The sequence below is a fragment of the Colletotrichum spaethianum genome (assembly GCF_022836535.1).
Source record: "Colletotrichum spaethianum MAFF 239500 DNA, contig07, whole genome shotgun sequence".
NCBI classification, from domain to species: Eukaryota; Fungi; Ascomycota; class Sordariomycetes; order Glomerellales; family Glomerellaceae; genus Colletotrichum; species Colletotrichum spaethianum.
Window position 1 is genome coordinate 1,110,453 of NW_026054777.1, and position 18,030 is coordinate 1,128,482.

Here is an 18,030-nt window from a genome sequence, read left to right on the forward strand (position 1 = left end):
CTCGGGGCCCGAAAAGGAACATGCTGTGGAACTGGCTCAGATATCACCTGGGCACGTTTTCGAAACCAGGGACCGGCCGGTCAGGCATCCGTCTGAAGTCGCGATGCATTCATGCTTCCCTCATGATTCGTGTTGCGACGGTGGGTGGACGTGCGCTTGGGGGATCCGCGCCACCACACCTGGCCAGTGAAGCACCCTTCCATATGAAGTAGTCGGCCGCTCGCTCTGTATGGTTGGAGGACTAAAGCGAGCTCTGGTTCTGCCATTACACAACCGAGCCATTGAGAATATCCATCGTCGTTGCTGTTCGTTTGGCGCGCGCGCAAAAGAGCTGTCGTTTTTCTCGTTCTTTTCTCATGCTCATTCACTCCTCTTTTCCCCATCTCCTACTTGAATCCAGAATCGCAGCATCGCACCGATGCAGTCGGGAAGCAATGTGCCAGCCGCTCCGTCGGGCGCTGCTGCCGACATCACCAGCGACGTCGAAGGCGAGCAGATAACGTCGTCCAAGGCAAGCTTCGAGGACGCGCCTCAGGAGCAGGTACCTAGTACCTCGCATTCGGGAAAAAGCCATCCATCCGAAGACAGAGCACCAAGTGAGGATGCCGGGGTCGACAATGGCAGCAAACCTGGCTCGCAAAAAGCGCCCAGCAGAAAACCATCGCGTGAAGGCGAGGGAAGTCGGGCAGCCGTCGTGGCGGGATCGCAACCGGGAAGCCGGGCGCCGTCGAACAAAGCGCCCTCGCAAGCAGGCAGTCGGGGCGGTTCGCAGCAGGGCAGCAGGAGAGGATCGCAGGAAGCCGCGGTAACCGGCGAGTCCGCACCAGGAGGACCGGTCGCCGACGCTCCCACCGCAGCCTCGGATGCGGCCATTGCCCGAGAGCGGGGCCCTGGTGACGAGAACCGCGAGGCGTTCCGCGATTCCACCATCACCGCCGTTAGCGAGAGCACGGCGCAGATGCTCGGGCGGGATGGTGTGCCCAAGACAACGACTGACCCGTCAACCCCTGGAGTTCTTGCCGGCATTGGCGAGGACGGCCCCGATGATGACGAACTCGAGCCGTTGACCAAGTACGTCGATTGGACAGAACACATCTCCATCTCCATTGGCCCCTTTGTCATCCTCTTTTTCGATCTCGCCTTGCCGGTCTGCATCTACTACAGTTGGCTGCGTGCACGACGCAACGACCGCCGCGCCGCCTGTCAGGGTGCGTACGATGCGGGCGTGGAGTGCGGGTTACCTCCCGTGCAGACGATTGAGAGCAGAATCCTCGGTTTTGCCATTATTGCTTTCGGTTTCGGCGAAGTGTACATCCTCGTGGTGCGCGTGTACCGCCTCATTGCTCGCTGGGAAGAATGCGCGCCGCTGCTTTCCAAGCACTGGTGGGAGTTGGACGCCACGACCTGGGTGTACACCCTCGGCCTCATTGCGGCATTGGTTCCATTTGTGTGCTCGACGACGGTCTACGAGCCTTTTGTCGTCGAGTGGCTGTACCTGTACGCTCCCGCCTTCATGTTCATGGTCCTGGACGTCATCGCCTTCTTGACGTTGATCCCGATTAAAATACCGTTCCGCATCAACTCGGACCCGAAAGGCTCGCGACTCAAGCCCATCGTCTACTACGCGGCCGAGGACTTCTTCGCCGTCGACGGAGCGCAGAACCGGGAATTCCGCAAGAAGTACGTTGAGCGGTACGAGAAGTCAATGATGTTTCGCAAGATGATTCTAGAGTTGACCTTGTTCTGGATCGGCGGGTGCACATGCTACATTGGCTACGTGGCGGCCATGATCTGGAACCTCGAATTCGAACGTGCCTTTGGCTCCACGTTGGGTGTCCTGTTTGGGTGGATCATAATCTGGGGTGTCTCTGCGAGGTTTTGGATCGAATACGCAATCAAGCGAGAACAGAAATGGTGGAAAGAGAGTAAGGCCGAAAGAGAGGCGGCCAAGCTCCAATGAGCCTAGTGTTTAATCACAGCCCTCCCTAGGACTGGCGAAGAAGACGTCGGAGAAGGGAGCGGCTCGTCACAGTAACCTAGTGTTAATATTGGCACAGCCAACAGCGTGTATTTATGGCGGACGGAATCGGTTCTGGATCACAAGACAAGGCATGAGAAGAGCCTGGATACCCAGGAAAAGGAAGATACCGAGATGGTGGACTGTTGCGACTAATACGTACATCTTTTTCTTTTTGTTTCATTCTGCTCCCCGGTGAGCTGTCTGATGAACACGATGCCAATGTCAAATCCTTCCCCCGCGTAAGTCGAGTCAACGTGAACGGCCTTGCGATATCCTCCCGATATCATTGTAGGCACTCAGTCGGCACTCAGGTGCTGGCCAAACTCAGACAGCCACTGAAAGAGACAGCGAAGTCCCAGGCATTCGAAGGAGCGAAGGGCGGTCTTCCTGGAAAGCCAAAACTGGTCCAGGCTTCGAAGTTCGTGGCAGCATGGGCCGCAGGGTGCCCTGCGAAAGAGGGTTTTGCAACAAAGATTCTGGTGGAGGGCATGAAAGGTGGTGTGGTGTCTCGCTCATGTCGCGATGTAGTCGTGGCAGGACGAGGTCCGCGGTCGCGGTCGGTCCATGTCTGGGGGAAGCTTTGGACGGCCGTTCGGGGATGAGAACGGAAAGCGGCTCGCATCGATGATGGATGGGGTACAAAGTACGTACCTGGACTGAGCAATTATGTCATCTCACTGAGTTGACTTGCACAAAGTGGCGATTATGAATCGGTGAACACTGTGAACCAATTTATGCATCTCTTACTTTCTCGCCCTTCATCCACAGATGGATAGTCATTTAACCGGAGAGCCTCTGGATTGAATTTTACCACATTTTCCATGATCGGGCTTCAACTGCTGAGGCGCTCTAGTCGTAAACTGTCTGCTAGCCAGGACATCCACTTGCGAACGCTGTTTCCATCGCAGATTATGCTTCTTAGCGATCTACTCGCTCTCCTTAGAGAACACTCGATAAAGACCATTTCGCTGTGACTGACAGTGGCGGACCCAGCAATCTCACTTCAATCGGAGAGATGGCCGCAAACGATGGTTGTTCAGATCCCATCTCGTAGTGATTGCTGGCTTCATGAGGCGATCCTCTGCCTTCATACCCTCCACATGGCGTCCATGTTTCACTATGAGACGTCGTCTCTTGTGGTAGACGATAGAGCCGGATTGCTGTGACGAGGACAACGAGAGAACATGGTGAGATGATGGCCAGGTTTCCATCTGAAGCCCTAACTGAATGAAAGGCGTCTCACTCAGCATCTTCTCAGTCGCTTCGGATGAGTCTCCGAATTCTCACACCGTCCAATAGCTCACACACACTTCAGACAACTTGCCTCGCCAGTCGCTCACAAGCTTTGCGAGAAACGGAGGACCCAGAATGAACTGCGTCGGTTCACTGATTCCAACTTGATCCATAAGGGATTCCTGTGAAGAAGCCCGAGGCAATCAATCAGCCAACTCAATCGAATCACCGCCGCTCACCCCACCTTTAATCCCACAGTCCCTCTTTGCTCCCACATACCTCCCGCGACCGAACTTGGCCTCCCCGTCTCCAATGTTACCCAGAGCCCAGCTAGACGACTCGCCCCTGTCCAATCGTAGTCTTTCCCATCTAATTCCAAGCGAGCAACATTAAGCTACATAGTTTTTGATCAAGCCCGCCAACCCCAGATCCGTCTAGCGGAATCCAGATTGCCATACCCGTTAGGGGCAACAGAGTCTAGCATGGACGGCTGGTGCGATGGTTTTCGGCTCGCCAAGCCCTCGGCCACCTTACCCTTTCTCCCGGGACGTCCTCCAAACGACGTAGCCGGCCTCGAGACGGGTATCGCGATGTGGTGGGGGGCAAGTCATAATCTCGAGAGCTTAATCACACCTTACGTACCAAAAATCTTAACATAGCCAAGGGTTGTTCTACTCCTAGGTCTTGGTGGTTCCGCGGATCATTCCGCCGTCGTCGCTGCAGTCTCGACATCGCCGAGAAATGATTAATCGCTCACGAAATTTTCCGCTCCAAACTCTGCACCCCTCCCGTCCAGCCCAGCCCATCAATTCCTCGCTCGCCCAGGAGAACGCGATTTTGGCTTTTCCAAAACAGCGCAAAAATAGAGCCGGCCCTCCCGCAACGAGACCATCCTAGCGACGGCCGACGAGAGTTCAGCTCACTCATCCACACCCCCCCTCCCTACCTTGGGTCCTCAACCTTTGCTGTGTCAAGTCTGGGAAAAGAAACCGCTCAGACACACATAAGATACACCAACTCAAAAAACAGGAGCCGGAAAGGGGAAACAAGGTGCAATCCTGCCCTACACACTCGCACACGCGACGCGCTCCCGCAAATGGCCCCCGAAAAGGACTTCCCCGCCACCTCCGGCCCCGCGCCGGGGCCACTGACCCCCGGACCCGATGCGGACGTCGAGGCCGTCTCCTCCTCCTCACCCCGTGCCGGCGACGACGACGCCCTCGCCATGGTCGGCACGCACACGCAACCCTACGACCCGGCCGTCGCCGCCCGCGCCGTCCGCAAGATCGACTGGTTCCTCATCCCGGCCATGATCGTGGGCTACGGCCTCGTCTACTACGACAAGGCGATCCTCGGCTCCGCCGTGCTCTTCGGCATGACCACCGACCTGCGCCTCTCCGTGCCCCTGCCGTCGGGCGGCGTCGACACCTCGCGCCTGTCCTGGGCCACGTCCCTCTTCTACTTTGGCATGCTCGCCGGCCTGTACCCCATGACCTACGCCCTGCAGCGCTTCGACATCGGCCGCATCCTCGGCGCCGTCGTCGTCTTCTGGTCCGGCATCTGCATGCTCACCGCCGCCGTCACCACCCACCGCGGCCTCTACGCGCAGCGCTTCTTCCTGGGCTTCGTCGAGAGCATCATCCCCACGGGCTTCATGTGCATCGTCTCGGGCTGCTACACCCAGGCCGAGCAGTCCCTCCGCCAGAGCTGGTGGTTCTCCTCGACGGGGCTCTTTACCATCATCGGCGGCGCCCTCAACTACGCCTTTGCCCAGATCCGCGCCGGCGCCCTCCGCCCGTGGCAGTACATCTACCTCCTCGCGGGCTGCCTCACGTTCCTCTTTGGCCTCTTCTGCTTCGCGCTGCCCAACTCGCCCGTCTCGGCGTGGTTCCTCACTGCCGAAGAGCGCTTCGCCGCCGTCGAGCGCCTGCGCCTCGGCCAGACCGGCGTCCGCTGCACAAAGTTCAAGCCCCACCAGCTCAAGGAAGCCCTCCTTGACGTCAAGGTCTGGCTCGTGGCGCTGATGATGGCCTCGGCCTACACCATGAACGGCGCCGTCTCGGGCTTTGGGCCCCTGATCGTCTCGACCTTCGGCTGGACTTCTCTCGAGTCCATCCTCTTCCAGTTCCCCCTCGGCGGCATCTGCTTCGTCGTCATCCTGCTGACGGGCTACCTCGGCACGCGCTTCCGCAACGTCCGCATCCTCATGCTGGTGGCCTGCTGCCTGCCCGTCATCGCGGGGTGCGCCCTCATCTGGCGCTCCGAGTGGACGCACCACGCCGCGGCGCCGGTGGTGGGGTACTCTATCACGGGCTTCTTCGGCGGCGTCGTCAGCCTCATCATCACGCTCGGCATGTCCAACGTCGCGGGGCACACCAAGAAGAGCTTCATGGCGGCGACCATCTTCGTGGCCTACTGCGTCGGCAACATCGTCGGGCCGCAGCTGGTCAAGTCCCAGAGCAAGGCGAGGCACTACCCGGAGCTGTGGCTGGGGCTCATCATCTGCTACGTCATTTGCATCCTCGCGTCGGGCGCGCTGTACTACGTCCTCTGGAGCGAGAACAAGCGGCGGGCCGCGCTGCCTGTCGATGAGGAGGATAGGGCGAAGCTGGCCTTCCAGGATTTGACGGACAAAGAAAACCCGTACTTCCGTTACGTTTATTGAATCGCGAGTCTCCGCAGTATGTTGTGCATGATGCCAACCATTCAATCCAATTGTAATATATAGTCGTAATCATATTTATCCGGGGAGTTGCCACGGGACCACGGGCACATCTCCGCAGTACTCACTCGACGACTTGCAAAATAGGCAGCGACGTCTGTAGGCACTGAAGCAATAGAAATGAGAATGCCATGGGCGAAACGCCTAAAAATGGTCTTCCCGATCGACTCGTACGTTGGGGTATCATGAACTTAAGCAACATGTACCACACATCCCACAGAGGCGATGGCAATCTAACTAGAAGTACAACCAAGGCAAACCATGCATGCGCGGAAATGGAGCCCGCCCCTCCTGTTCGTTTTTAATCGCGATTTGGCGCATCCGTTGATCATAAATAGGTGCGATGGCCCCTGTGTAGTAGAAAAGATATGTCAATCAAATCCCAGCCATGCTATCCGAGCATATTGGCAGTTGCGCCGGACCCTCAAAAACGCCCGTTTTCTATGCATGTCTCTCGCCACGTCCAAATCAAACGCCATAGAATCATCCCTGAAATTTCATTGTTCCATATGCCTTGAATATCATAGAGGCAAAACTCGCCGTATTCGGTTTGTTTTGTGTAGAGACTGTTCACCTCGGCGATCTAGGGGGGTTGTTTGGCAGCTCCGCCGGCATGTTCTCCTCCCCACGCCCATCATTCAGCTCGGCCGGTGATTGTGTCGTGCCGGGCGCCGGCGGTTGATTCGGAGGGTGTTGCTGTGGCGGGTGTCCGGGGTGTGCGGTTCCTGGAGGGGGCGTCGAATAGACACCTTGGAGATCCGACTTGGTAGCTGCCACTGGGTTCACCATGGGGAACTGAGGCGAGCCCATATTGCTGCCAGACTGGCCAGTGTGTTGGGGCGCAATAGGAACCTGTTGCTGGTACATGCCGTAGTTTTGAGCCGGCCAGACGCCGCCCTCAGGTGGCGGTTGCTGTTGAGGGGGCTGTGGTGGCCATTGGCTGCTGGGGAAGTATGCCGGTTGGAATCCGTGGGGTGGAACGGACGTCGGCGGTGTAGGGTTCGTTTGCGAGTGCGGTGACTGCGTGTATGGCTGGCCGTAGTAGTGATAGGCCTGAGGGTGATGCGGGGGAGGGTATTGGCTGTTCCAATGGATATAAGTCGGAACGGCGGATGTCATCTGCGGCGAGGCGATCATCTTGTCCCCTTCAGCCTGGATCGTCTTTTGCGAGTCGGTCGTGCTAGGTGCCTTTTCTAGGTTTGCTTTGCGCAGGGCATGGAGGGCGCGGCCTACATTGGTTAGTCAAGGTCAATGGAAAGGGGTGGGGCTTCTAGACGCGGGCATCAACCATGAGATACCAGGGGGAATACGCACCGAACACACTAATAGTGATGACGAAGAGCACAAAGTTAACGACTGAGGTGGCGGTGCCGGCAAAGGTAGCGGCTACGAAGCCGTGTGCAAAAGGTTCAACGTTCATCTTGTAATAGACCTCGTACTTTGGCCCAAACGTCACGATGAATGCGTCGAGGGAGTCGAGATCGTCGGCATGGCTGGCCAGGAGGGCCATGGTAATAAGCCAAAACACGACAGTAAGCAATTCGAGGCCGCTACGCAGGTAGGTCAGTCGAAGCGCTTAGGGATCATGTAAGGTGGGATATGTCCTACAGATGTACCCAGCAGTTGTACATGACGGGAATGAACATTACAGCAACGCCCAGCCACGTCAAGTAGGAGAAGGTCCAGGCGAAGGCAAACCACGAAAAGGCTATGCGCAGTGTCAGTATCGAGCCATGAGAGAGTGGACGGGTTGATGATGGTGTGACGTACGGAAACCCTCTGTGCCGCTGAAGGACTGTGGCCAGAAACAAACAAACAAACGGTCAGCAACGGGTCGACACTTGCGCCGACAGGGCGCGACGCCCCTAGCGATGGTGAAGGAGTGGTTCGACATACCGTTATCCTGCGATATCCCGTCGCCTTTTGCATGGTAGTGAGACCGTATACGGTGATTCCCAAAGTCGCAATGGCGAGGACCTAGTGTTCCAAAATCGTCAATGTCCTGTTCCTGGGGAGTGTATCCGTGCCTCCACGGCACGTCAATTTCGAGCCGGGCCGTCATGTGTTTAATCGGGGAACAGGGACCTTACCAGCTGCAGAACCCTAACGCTTGCAATCCACACCGGCATGGCCGGGACATGCGATCTGTTCCTCCCATCTTTGGGCCAAATATTCTTTGTCAAGAAAGCCATCGACGACGAGGTGAGGGTTTTGGACCCCTTGGGTTCGGGGGAGGGAGGCCTCGTTGGCTGACCCGGGGCCTCACGAGGAGCCGAAGGGCTGTCGGGCCGCCGTGGTGGCGTGTTGGAGCCAGCAGGTTGGAGATTGGCGAGCGGTATGGAGTTGGATTCGGCGGGGTCGGCGGGCACGGGGTCTCTCGAGGGAGAGGAATCGCGAGATCGTGTCGACGTCGTCGTGATGGAGTCGGTGGAACGGGGGGTGGTTTGGGGTGCTGCGAAGCCTTCGTCGCAAAGAGCACGATGTGCAGTGCAATGGGATGCAGCAAGGTTTGATACCAGTGCTGATGTCGGTGTTGAACTCCGGGACGGCGCGAGCGGTCGTGTGTGTTGGTCGTTTGGCAGCGGAAGAGTAATGGCGAGAGGACGACAGCGGGTTAGCAATATGGTAGAGGAGCGGTAATGGTCGAGGCGATGTTGCTCTTCGCCAATCGACGTCACAAAGGGTTGGAGTCGGCAGCAGCTAAAGGCTCTGCGCACTGAGCAAGCAGCAAATGGGGTGCCTCTTTTTTTTTCTTTTTCTCTTTTTCTCTTTTTTCTGTCTCCTCCGTCCCAGTGCAAATGCGACAGCAACGTTGGTTTCTGGGGCGCAGAACGTCGGTGCTGTTGGAAGATTGGGCTGGCGGGTTGGCGGACTAGGAAGGAGCTTGACGGAGAGTTGGCGGACTAGGAAGGAGCTTGACGGAGAGTTGGCACCGGTCGGTGGGCGGGTTCGGTTTTGGTCTGGTTCGGTTGATTTGGGAGTCAAGGTCCAGGTTGTTCCCGGTGTCAAGGTTGCGAGAGATGAGTTGAGTTTAGGGCGGCGGCGCTTCTTTGGGGACGTTGGGACGAGCAGGGCACTCCCACTCCAACCTCCACTCTGGCGGCGTCTGGGTCGGGATGGTGGGAGGGCGGAGACGCTTCCTGTTGCTGTTCTCTGCCCAGTCAGATGGAAGGATGTCTTCCGTCCTGCGCGATGGATGGATGGATGGATGGATGGATGGATGGGAAAATGTCGGCAGGCTTCTGGATCTGGACAGACGGTAGGTACTCTGTGGACAGGGCCGGGATGAGATGGGTGAACGGGGGGAGGAAGATGGTGGGATGGATGGAACGGGGTCGGGACCAGGTTGGCGGGAAGGATACGGGAGAGAACGAGACACCAGGGCGACTGATGGGAGGATGCTTAACGCGACAGAGGCAAGCCAAGGTTGATGCAAGCCAGGACTGGACAGCAGATAAGAGACAACAGACAACAGGCCCAGAGTCCAGGCATCAAACAAGCCAAGGGCAGGAAGAAAGCAGGGCAAAAGGAAAGTCTTCCCTCTCCGTACAGAGCACAAGGTAGCAGCAGCAGACCACGAGAAGCGCCGAGAAACTTGGTCTGGGTGTGATGTCGCTGGCTGGCTGGGCTTAGACGGTGGACGAGGAGGGGGCAAACGAAGGGGGAGAGAGAGAGAGAGAGAGAGAGAGAAAGGGACTGAACGATGGAACGGAACATCACCGCCCAGCAAGCCGCTTCACTGACTACTGCTAGCGCTCGAAGCACCGCCGCAGCAGCAGCAGCAGCAGCAGCAGCCAGAGAAACACCAAACGAGACGGTGAATAATGGGGACGGGACAACACTGGACAGGCCGGGACAGGGCAAGCCAAGAACAGGGAGCATGGGGGAGCATACACTAAGAATGGGCTTGGGAAGCCGAAGGGGGGGGATCCTGGTCAAGGTCTGGATGTGAATTGTGAATGCCCACAGTTTTCGCAGTCAATGCCATCAGTACATAGCATGTATTCGTACAATTACTTCCCATTGGCACGTTCCATGGTTCTGGGCATCTGTCGGGGAAAGAGGCCGGGGGAGAAAAACCTGGAGCCAGATTCGACAGAGCGTCCAATAATGGAGGCAGAATTCTGTGGGGACTCTGAACCTGCTCCATCGACGACGCCGAGAGAATTTGCCAAGCTCCAGTGAGGTGAGCGAGCGAGCGAGCGAGCCGGCGAGAGCTCCTTCTCCATTCGATAGTGAGGGAGAGAAATGGAAAGAAGGAAAGAAAAATAGGCCAGACGGTAAGAGCTCTTGGACACAGCAAGTGCCAAATAGTCCAAGAAAATGAGGCGTGATGGCGAAAAAGTGCGGCGAAGGAGAGGAAAGAAGAAGGCACCGGCCGCCACGGCCGTTGTCATTGGATTCGCTCTTCCAGGTGCCCCACCCCGCCAAGCGGCCGGCTGTTTTCCGACGTCATGATTCGACCGCTCGCGGGTCCGCTTCTTCTACAAGTATCTTTCCGCAGTGCTGCGTGCAAACATGTACCTTGCCTCTGCTCGAGCTACCAGGGTACGTACCGTTTCCTCCCGGGTCCTCCTCGATGTGTGTGTTCATCGTCATATTGGACGGAATGCCTGCCTGCCTTTCCAACGCGAACACAACTCGATGTTCGTCTTCTGCTTTCCGAAATCATCATTCTCCTAACCCTGTACGATTCTCATCGGTCCAGCATCGCCCCCAGTGTATGAAATGACGCTTCATAATCGTCCTTATCCATGTCCCTCGTCCAAACCCGATCACCAACCATCCCACCGTGCTGCCTCCGCATCAACATGCTCATGGAGGGGCGTCCAGCACGGTTTCTAGGGTTCTTTCATTCGTCGTCGACTGCTCGCTCCTCAAGACCACTCCCCGTCCAATCACCGTCAACCTTTGCAAGCTGGCGTGCCCCAAATGGCATCGGTCGCTGCTCCGGTCTGTGGTCTCCGCCGCAGGAGAGTGGCAGAGCCATAATATGCATGGGTCGACGACCGGGATAATGATGGGCCTTGCACAGGCGGATGCGGGTGCAGAGATGGAGATGCATCGTGCTTGCTTGCTCCATTTCGACCTGTCATCGCTCGTCCGGCCCAGCCAACCAGTCACAGATTCAACCTGCAATACGCTGTCCCGCCGTTTGAGCGACTTCTTACTGTACAGTACACGTCTGTTGTGGGCTGGCAAAATCGCCTACTTGGATTTTCAACTTTACGAACATTTCTTCCATCGTATCCGATACGCCCATCTCACCCGGTACTAATCGCCTCTACCGTGGAGTACCACCATCCGTCCAGACCTGTAAGGGTCTCTCACAGCGTCTTTCATTCGGCCTCTTGCGGCTCATCCAGACCTCGCACATGCACAAACCTCCTCTGAGACAAGCTGTACCCACTCGGATGACAGACACCAGACAGGCACGGCATGAAGAAACACCCTGTCCATATCACGATGCACACGCGCAAATTCCACGGTCACTTTGCAAAGCGGTGGAGAGTTGGCCAGGCACTAGACACGGTGTGGGTGGCACTAGAGAGGTTGGGGTGGTGCCCATCATCAGCAGCTTCAACTCAACGTCTGAGACATGCCTGCCAAGCGGAGAGGAGCATCTTTTTGGTGACAACCCGGCCTCTACCGCAACGCAACGCCTGCAAGACGGTTATTGATCTTCTTTCATCCTCGTGCAGCCAAAACCCCCGTGATCCTGGCCCGCCGACTGATGGGCTACCCTTCCCTCTCGCCTCTTTGACACAGACTGATTGATCCCGCAGTCGCCATCCATCTCCATATGTGTATTGCCTACAAGGACGCGCCGTCAACCACTATGCTCGGTCTTGTCTGATAGGGCGGTGGCTACCACCAGATCGGTGTTAACCCGGCCGTCTATCGGAGTGTATTGCCCGATCTGCGGACACATCTTGCCTTTCGCCCACCAGGCCTATCGTGCCGTGGACCATGAACGATGTACTATGTATGCATTGGTGGACCCTTCAGCCCACAACGCCGCACGTTTTGCCGCCCTGGCGAGGAGAGGCCCCTGGATTACAGACTACATACACTACAGCCCAGCCGGCGACAGGAATTGCTCGAGGAGGCGAGGGTGCAGACGTGCAGAGTCAAGCCCAGACGCACATTCCCAGGCGGCAACAGTAGCAGAAACGGAACAGAGCAGAGCGGTTGCAGAGGAATGCAGGACGCAGACGCGGGTCACAAGTTACAGCGAGCGACCAGCTCACACTGGACGACTTTGTTCCATGACTCTTCGCCAAGGCCAGCTTTACCGCCAAGGTCGACATTCCGCCAAGATCAAAAGAGAACCACTGGTGGGAAGGAAAAGCGGGGGTTGGTGCCCCAGAAAGCGTGCAAGATCTTCCTCCTTCTCCGCCAGAGGCCTCCGCTTGAAGTCACTCCTCTCGGGCACTCCGTCTCCTCCCAAAAGCCAAGACTTATGCCCAGGAATCTCTCAACATCTCCACGGTCCTCCTCGGGCGATCCTGGCCAAGAGACAAATTGGCGCCCCTTCTTGTCACCGTCTTGACCGTCTTGTCATTCCGTCTTGTTATCCCCATTTCCTCGATACCGGCCCCCCTGCGTTCCCCTGACTCGGCCCCCCGGATACCGCTCCACGGAGACCGGAGGACGTTCAAAAGAAGCCGGCCTTGTCAGCAGCCCGCAGGTGCAGAATCACGGTCTCTCACACCAGTGCACCTGCCGATCCAACGGCCCTGGGCATTTGTCGGCGTCCCGTCTTCGCTGATGTTGGCTCAGGGTCTGGCGGAACAGTCCATCCTAATTCCCGCAGCCCGCCATTAAAGCGACCCCCATCCCTCGGCCCTTCGGAGCCTATTCCTTGTCACAATGACGAAATGCTTCATCCCTGGCCCGGCACAATGAAAAGCGACAAAATGTTGGAGAGGCGCTCCCTGCGGTTGGCAGCCAAATGCTTTGAGAATTGTCTTGGGAGTTTTGGTGAAACGAGCCGGCTCTCGAACGACTCGAACACCATCCACGACCTCCCACCGCCAAATGCAGTTTTGTTGCAACCTCTTTTGCAGCGGCGCAAAACTTAACATGCTACTGCCCCGCGCGCCAAGAGCCATCGCTGTCCGCGTCAGCGCACGGAGACCAGCCGTAACTCCATAACTCCCGGCACTTTGTCAAAATTCTCGACATCCACCCCCGAGCGGTTTGCCAAAACTAGCGGCTGTCCCAGCAAGTAGACAAGCGCCGCTTATCTGGTTATCGCCGAGCTGCCGGTCTAAACCTAATCTGAATCCCAGGTCGATGTCCTGCTGCACGGCGATGATGATCCGAATGGCAATTGACCATTGTGTCCCGCTACGTCCCGCCAAGATTGCCTGGTTCACTTTTATAAACTTAAACAGTAAGACCAGTTGCGGTCAGACTCGGCTCCTGTGTTTTCCAGTCTGCTCGAATTCGTCGGAGTTTCTAGTTTCTGTGGGTTGGGTTAGCTTGGCCGGTCATTCTGGAAGATGCCTTCCACGCGTGCTTATCGCTATTTGACAAGCCACGGTAATTTTACCGTCGCGTCGAGACCGAGCAGATTTTACTCTCAAGTGCCTTCCGAGGTGACATGATGAGCTGTGTCTGATGCTCTGTGCTGATTGCTAACGCATGAGGGAAGAATGATGCATGTAATGAGGCTTTGCCATTCCATAGACAGCTTGCCCCGCGTTGGTTCGTTGTGCTCTGTGAAGCCCATTTTCCTTCTTCGAATTCATACGGGTGATGACACTGTCTGTTTGTCCTCATATGCCTCCTCGTCTCCGTCTTTTTAGCCCCCCCTATGTTCAAGGTGTGTAGAAAAACGGCATACAACGGTAAGGGCAAGACTAACAGTCAAAGACGACGAAAGAAACAGCGAACGCGAGCAGAGCATGGGGATCAGTAATATTCTAGGGTGTCCCTGTCTTTCTTGTACCGTCATAGCTATCGACCATGTAACGACTCATGATTGTAGAACATCTGCAAGACGCTCGATTGGGACTACCATCACAGAGAAAAGCATGGCAGAGGCCGGACATCTGGCCGAAGCTGGCATCAGTGCGTGCTGGCCCAGCACCCTCCCAGCCCCGACTCTATCCAAACTTGCGGTCTTTTCCCGACGGCAAGTGGGCGTGCAAGTTAAGCATCGGAAGCAAGCTTTCCACATGGACTTGTGTGAATCACGTAGCCCTACAGAGCGCGATAGACACGATGGGCGAAATGGCGCTTTAGTTCCGTCATGCGCGTTGACAATGAGTCTAGTCGTTGACATGATCAAGGGGCGAGTGTATGGAGCTTCTGTACGGCGATGCTCGAGTCATGCATGGACTTCATAGGCATAGCCATCGTAGTACATTGTACTTTCGCTTTCACTCAACAATCTGGCTGGTGGGAAGGGCCATTTTCGCCGGACCAACAACTGTTTACATAGAGGCGGTTCATATCCGCCGCTGTGGTGGAGTTCGACTCGTCAAGCCGGTTCCAAAGACTCTGATCGGCCGCGATCACGGCTATACACTAGATGCTCTCGAAAAAGCATGAAAAATGTTGCCTTGTCAAAGTGGTCCGTGGGCCTATCCGTGTTTCTCACCACTGAGTCTGCTCTACGCCAGGTGTTTCTGAGGCCGGGTGATTAAAATAAAAGTTTTCGGACCCAGATCCGAGTCAGATGCCTTTCTAATCGGATTTCTGACTCGAACTGCGACTCACAACGAACCAACCAGCGAGCGGTCGTCATCGTTTTCGCATCTTGAACTTTGCGTCATGCCGTCCCTTTTGTAGCCAAACGTAGCCAATAGAAATGGAGCCTAGGGCGACTGAAGGGGCCCGGCGTTTACCGGCGTAGTAGGAGTGTTTTTTGATGTCCGACGGAGGAGATGGGACGTTACCCGCGACCTATCAACGAGAAAAGCAGGAGACTAATATACTCACTTGTCAGTACTATTCAAATGTGCGGGGAGCACCTTTTAGAAAGATACGGGACTACGTGATGCCAGTTTATCTGGACATTCAGAAGGTTGTGGGATGAAATACGCTAACATGGTTGACAGTTCGTATGCTAATATTGACAAAGACGCATCCGTTGCTGATTAACACTTTTGATTAGGATCAGAGAAAAAGTGTTGCAGAAGCAGGTGCTGTAAAGTAAGAGCATAATGACATAACCGTATGGGAAAGAAGGAGAAATCAAATAGATGAAAAATAACAATCTAGTCTGCATTGTTCCGTGTTCAGATCGTATCTTGTCCTCAGGGTAGAGATATAGGGTATAGGCATAGCTCTAGTCTACCGTACGCAAGCGTCAGAAAAGCTACGTTGCAGAGAAAACGTACACTAAAGCCGAGGGCTGACAACCCCAAGCGCTTGGAAGTCGCTTCCACCCTCCACCTCTATTCCGAAGACATCAATCTCCATTTTTACCCCTTTTTTTGCTCTCATCTTATCAACGTGAGTTTACAGTTAAGTCAGCCTGGTGCAAGTGAACAGATAAGTTGCTGTACTTGATACACTGCTCTAGTGCGGCGAGGACGAGCAACTTGGCACGTTGTACTCAGTTCTCTGGACGCAAGGACTTTTCAGATACAGTACAACAGGTGCCAACCTGGAGCTGTTCCATGTTACAATTTTTATGTACTTGTTCTATCACGGCAAGCGGTATAATGAGAGACCCAGGCCACTGTTTCCGGCTTTTTGGAGAGGCTAGTGCCTCCACGTGGGCTTGTGTAAGTGTCAGCGTCGCGCGCAATGGCCTCAACAGATACACGTCCGATTCTGTCAAAACTTTTGGTAAGTTTGATTTTATTCCTAAGGGTATAGTGAGTGAGATGGAATACAACCACCGTTATGGAAGTCATCATGGGTATGAAGTATTAAAGGTGTTGAATGGATTCTCTCTTCCTGAGAGAACCCATTTGTACGATCGTACTCGGGTTAAAAGTTAGGGTGAACCAAAGATGTGTTTTCCGTGATTATCTTCCTAACTACAAGACTTGGCTTTCGTACACGAGATATATGATCTCGTACGTCCCTGAATCAGTTCGGCATGAATATACTTTTGATCCCCTCAATGGATAACCGAGGGCCGAATTTCCAGTCTGTGCCCTCGGCCATGATGTGTGTCCCTGAGTCGTGCGTGTCGTACAACCAGCTGGTGCTGTTATTCCAACAAAAGGTATAATTTACTAAAGAAAAAGCATGTAAGACTCCTTAAATGGAACAAGACATGACCCGTCACACCCAGTGCCTCGCTTTTCTGGCTACAAAAAAAAGTGATATCCAAGCAACTCCTCGTCAATCTTGCAGTTCATGCCAGTCGTCTCATGCCGTCAGCCACCTCAGGTGGTGTAGAAATCGTAGGTGACATTCAACAAGTTGTTCATGTTGTTGGTGACGGCGGTGGCGTTGGGTTGTAAGGTGGGATCAATGTACGACAGAAGAGCGGTGGTGAAGCCGGCAGTATCTGTCTTGATAAGTTCGAGGTAGTTCGTCAGACCCAGAGGCGAAAGGATATTGACCGGGGAACCTGCAATGGAAGTGTTGGTGCCGAGAGCGCCCACGGTCTTCGCGGTGTTCAACAAGTCTGTGGCAATCTTCAGAATGGGGTAGATGACGTTCTTGAGCTGGTTGATAACGGCGACAGAATCATCGAGACTGAACGTTCCGGCGATGCCCTGGGCATTGAGCCGGGCTGTCTGAGTAGCGATCTGGTAGGCAATGGTCTTCTCGAGGACAGCTGTCAGGAGGGTGACACCATTGCCGATGTTGGTTTTCTTAAAGTTGATGATATTCTGGACCGCCGTTCCTAGGTCTGTAATCGCAGTGTTGAGGGTGTCCAAGTCCTTGAGGACGAGGGTGCTGGTGGTTGGCTGGGAGGGAAGGTTGCCGACCGGCAAGAAGATACTTGTTGGGATGGCTGAGACGGCGCAGACGGCCATGAAGCCGGCGAGGAAGGTGGAGAAGCGCATGCTGACGGTTATGAATATCGACTAGTCACTCGTAGAGGGGAGGACGATCGAGTCGGGTTTATAGAAAGTCTTCGGTTTAGTTCAAGGCTTTGTTGATTCCGCTGGTGAAAAACGTTGGCAGAATGTCTGACTCTTTACTATCAAAAGGGGGAGGCGAGGATCTTATATATCGAATCGTCCGCGGCTTCGCGTCCATCAGCCTACTCCCATCCTCACTTTCCTTCGGATCGTCGGTCTGTTGACGAACCTGGCGCCGTCCGCAAAGCCTATCCGAGACACTTTTCCTTGCCAGATGTCTCACTCCCCCCATCAACATCGAGGCCATTAACCTTTTCATCCAAGCTCCCCAGACCCTCGAAGCCACGGCTAGGCTAATCGCAACGACGTATCGGGAAGGTGATTGGCCTTGTGCGCAGGAGTTGGGCCAGAACGCAGCGAGGAGGCCGGTTCCGGGTGCGCCGGGGTGGCTGCATTCAGTCGCGCGTCAAAGAGATTCTTGTTTTGCGGGGCCCTCTGTCATCAGGGTCCAATCGAGATCGTCGCAGCTGACCGGTTCAGCAGATGCCTTCGACCTTACACGGGCGGAACGACTAAAAACTGCTACTGGAGAGGCCTCTTGCCTCCGGTCCTCCTGACGTTGACGATTTGCAGTCCCCAGGGTGGACGTTGCTGTTTGCGTTGCCAGATTTACGTCTCGACCTATTGAACATCAGCAATCCGTGCAGGTGTGGGTAGGTCGGCGGGCTAGGAGGCCGTTCTACTATAACACTCTTGCACCCTTCCGTCGTTTTTCCCAGCGTCACATTCCTTCTTTTGCATCATTCAGAATCCGGCAAGATTTGGCCCAGACCGCGGCCCGAAATCATCGACAGGGACCGAAGCGAAAATTGTTCCTTCTAAGACGGACAATGGCGTTGTGAACTGTCATGATCTAATCGAACGAGGGCATCCGCACACAAGCTATCATGTAGCCTTATTACTAGGGTCTTTCTAATCATTTACAGTCTTTGTCTCCTCTGTGATCTTCCATTCTTTTCCCCAGACACAATTCCCTCACGTAATCTAGCTAG

General features: G+C 55.3%; 4 protein-coding genes across 4 annotated transcripts; 2 read left to right on the forward strand and 2 right to left on the reverse strand.

Annotated features, from left to right (window-relative positions):
- Positions 1-418: 418 nt before the first annotated feature.
- ColSpa_03735 (zinc metalloproteinase nas-7) lies at positions 419-1,960 on the forward strand (the record flags this gene model as incomplete). The annotated part of the gene is made up of 1 exon (XM_049269947.1): positions 419-1,960. One exon carries the CDS (start codon positions 419-421, stop codon positions 1,958-1,960), a length of 1,542 nt encoding a protein of 513 aa, XP_049125904.1.
- Positions 1,961-4,349: 2,389 nt separating this feature from the next.
- Positions 4,350-5,918, forward strand: ColSpa_03736 (putative transporter; the record flags this gene model as incomplete). The annotated part of the gene is made up of 1 exon (XM_049269948.1): positions 4,350-5,918. The coding sequence occupies one exon, from the start codon at positions 4,350-4,352 to the stop codon at positions 5,916-5,918; it is 1,569 nt and encodes a 522-aa protein (XP_049125905.1).
- A 627-nt stretch (positions 5,919-6,545) lies between these two features.
- On the reverse strand, positions 6,546-7,485 carry ColSpa_03737 (uncharacterized protein; the record flags this gene model as incomplete). Its single annotated transcript, XM_049269949.1, has 2 exons — positions 6,546-7,204; positions 7,299-7,485. The coding sequence occupies 2 exons, from the start codon at positions 7,483-7,485 to the stop codon at positions 6,546-6,548; spliced, it is 846 nt and encodes a 281-aa protein (XP_049125906.1).
- An 8,845-nt stretch (positions 7,486-16,330) lies between these two features.
- On the reverse strand, positions 16,331-16,960 carry ColSpa_03738 (uncharacterized protein; the record flags this gene model as incomplete). The annotated part of the gene is made up of 1 exon (XM_049269950.1): positions 16,331-16,960. One exon carries the CDS (start codon positions 16,958-16,960, stop codon positions 16,331-16,333), a length of 630 nt encoding a protein of 209 aa, XP_049125907.1.
- Positions 16,961-18,030: the final 1,070 nt, after the last annotated feature.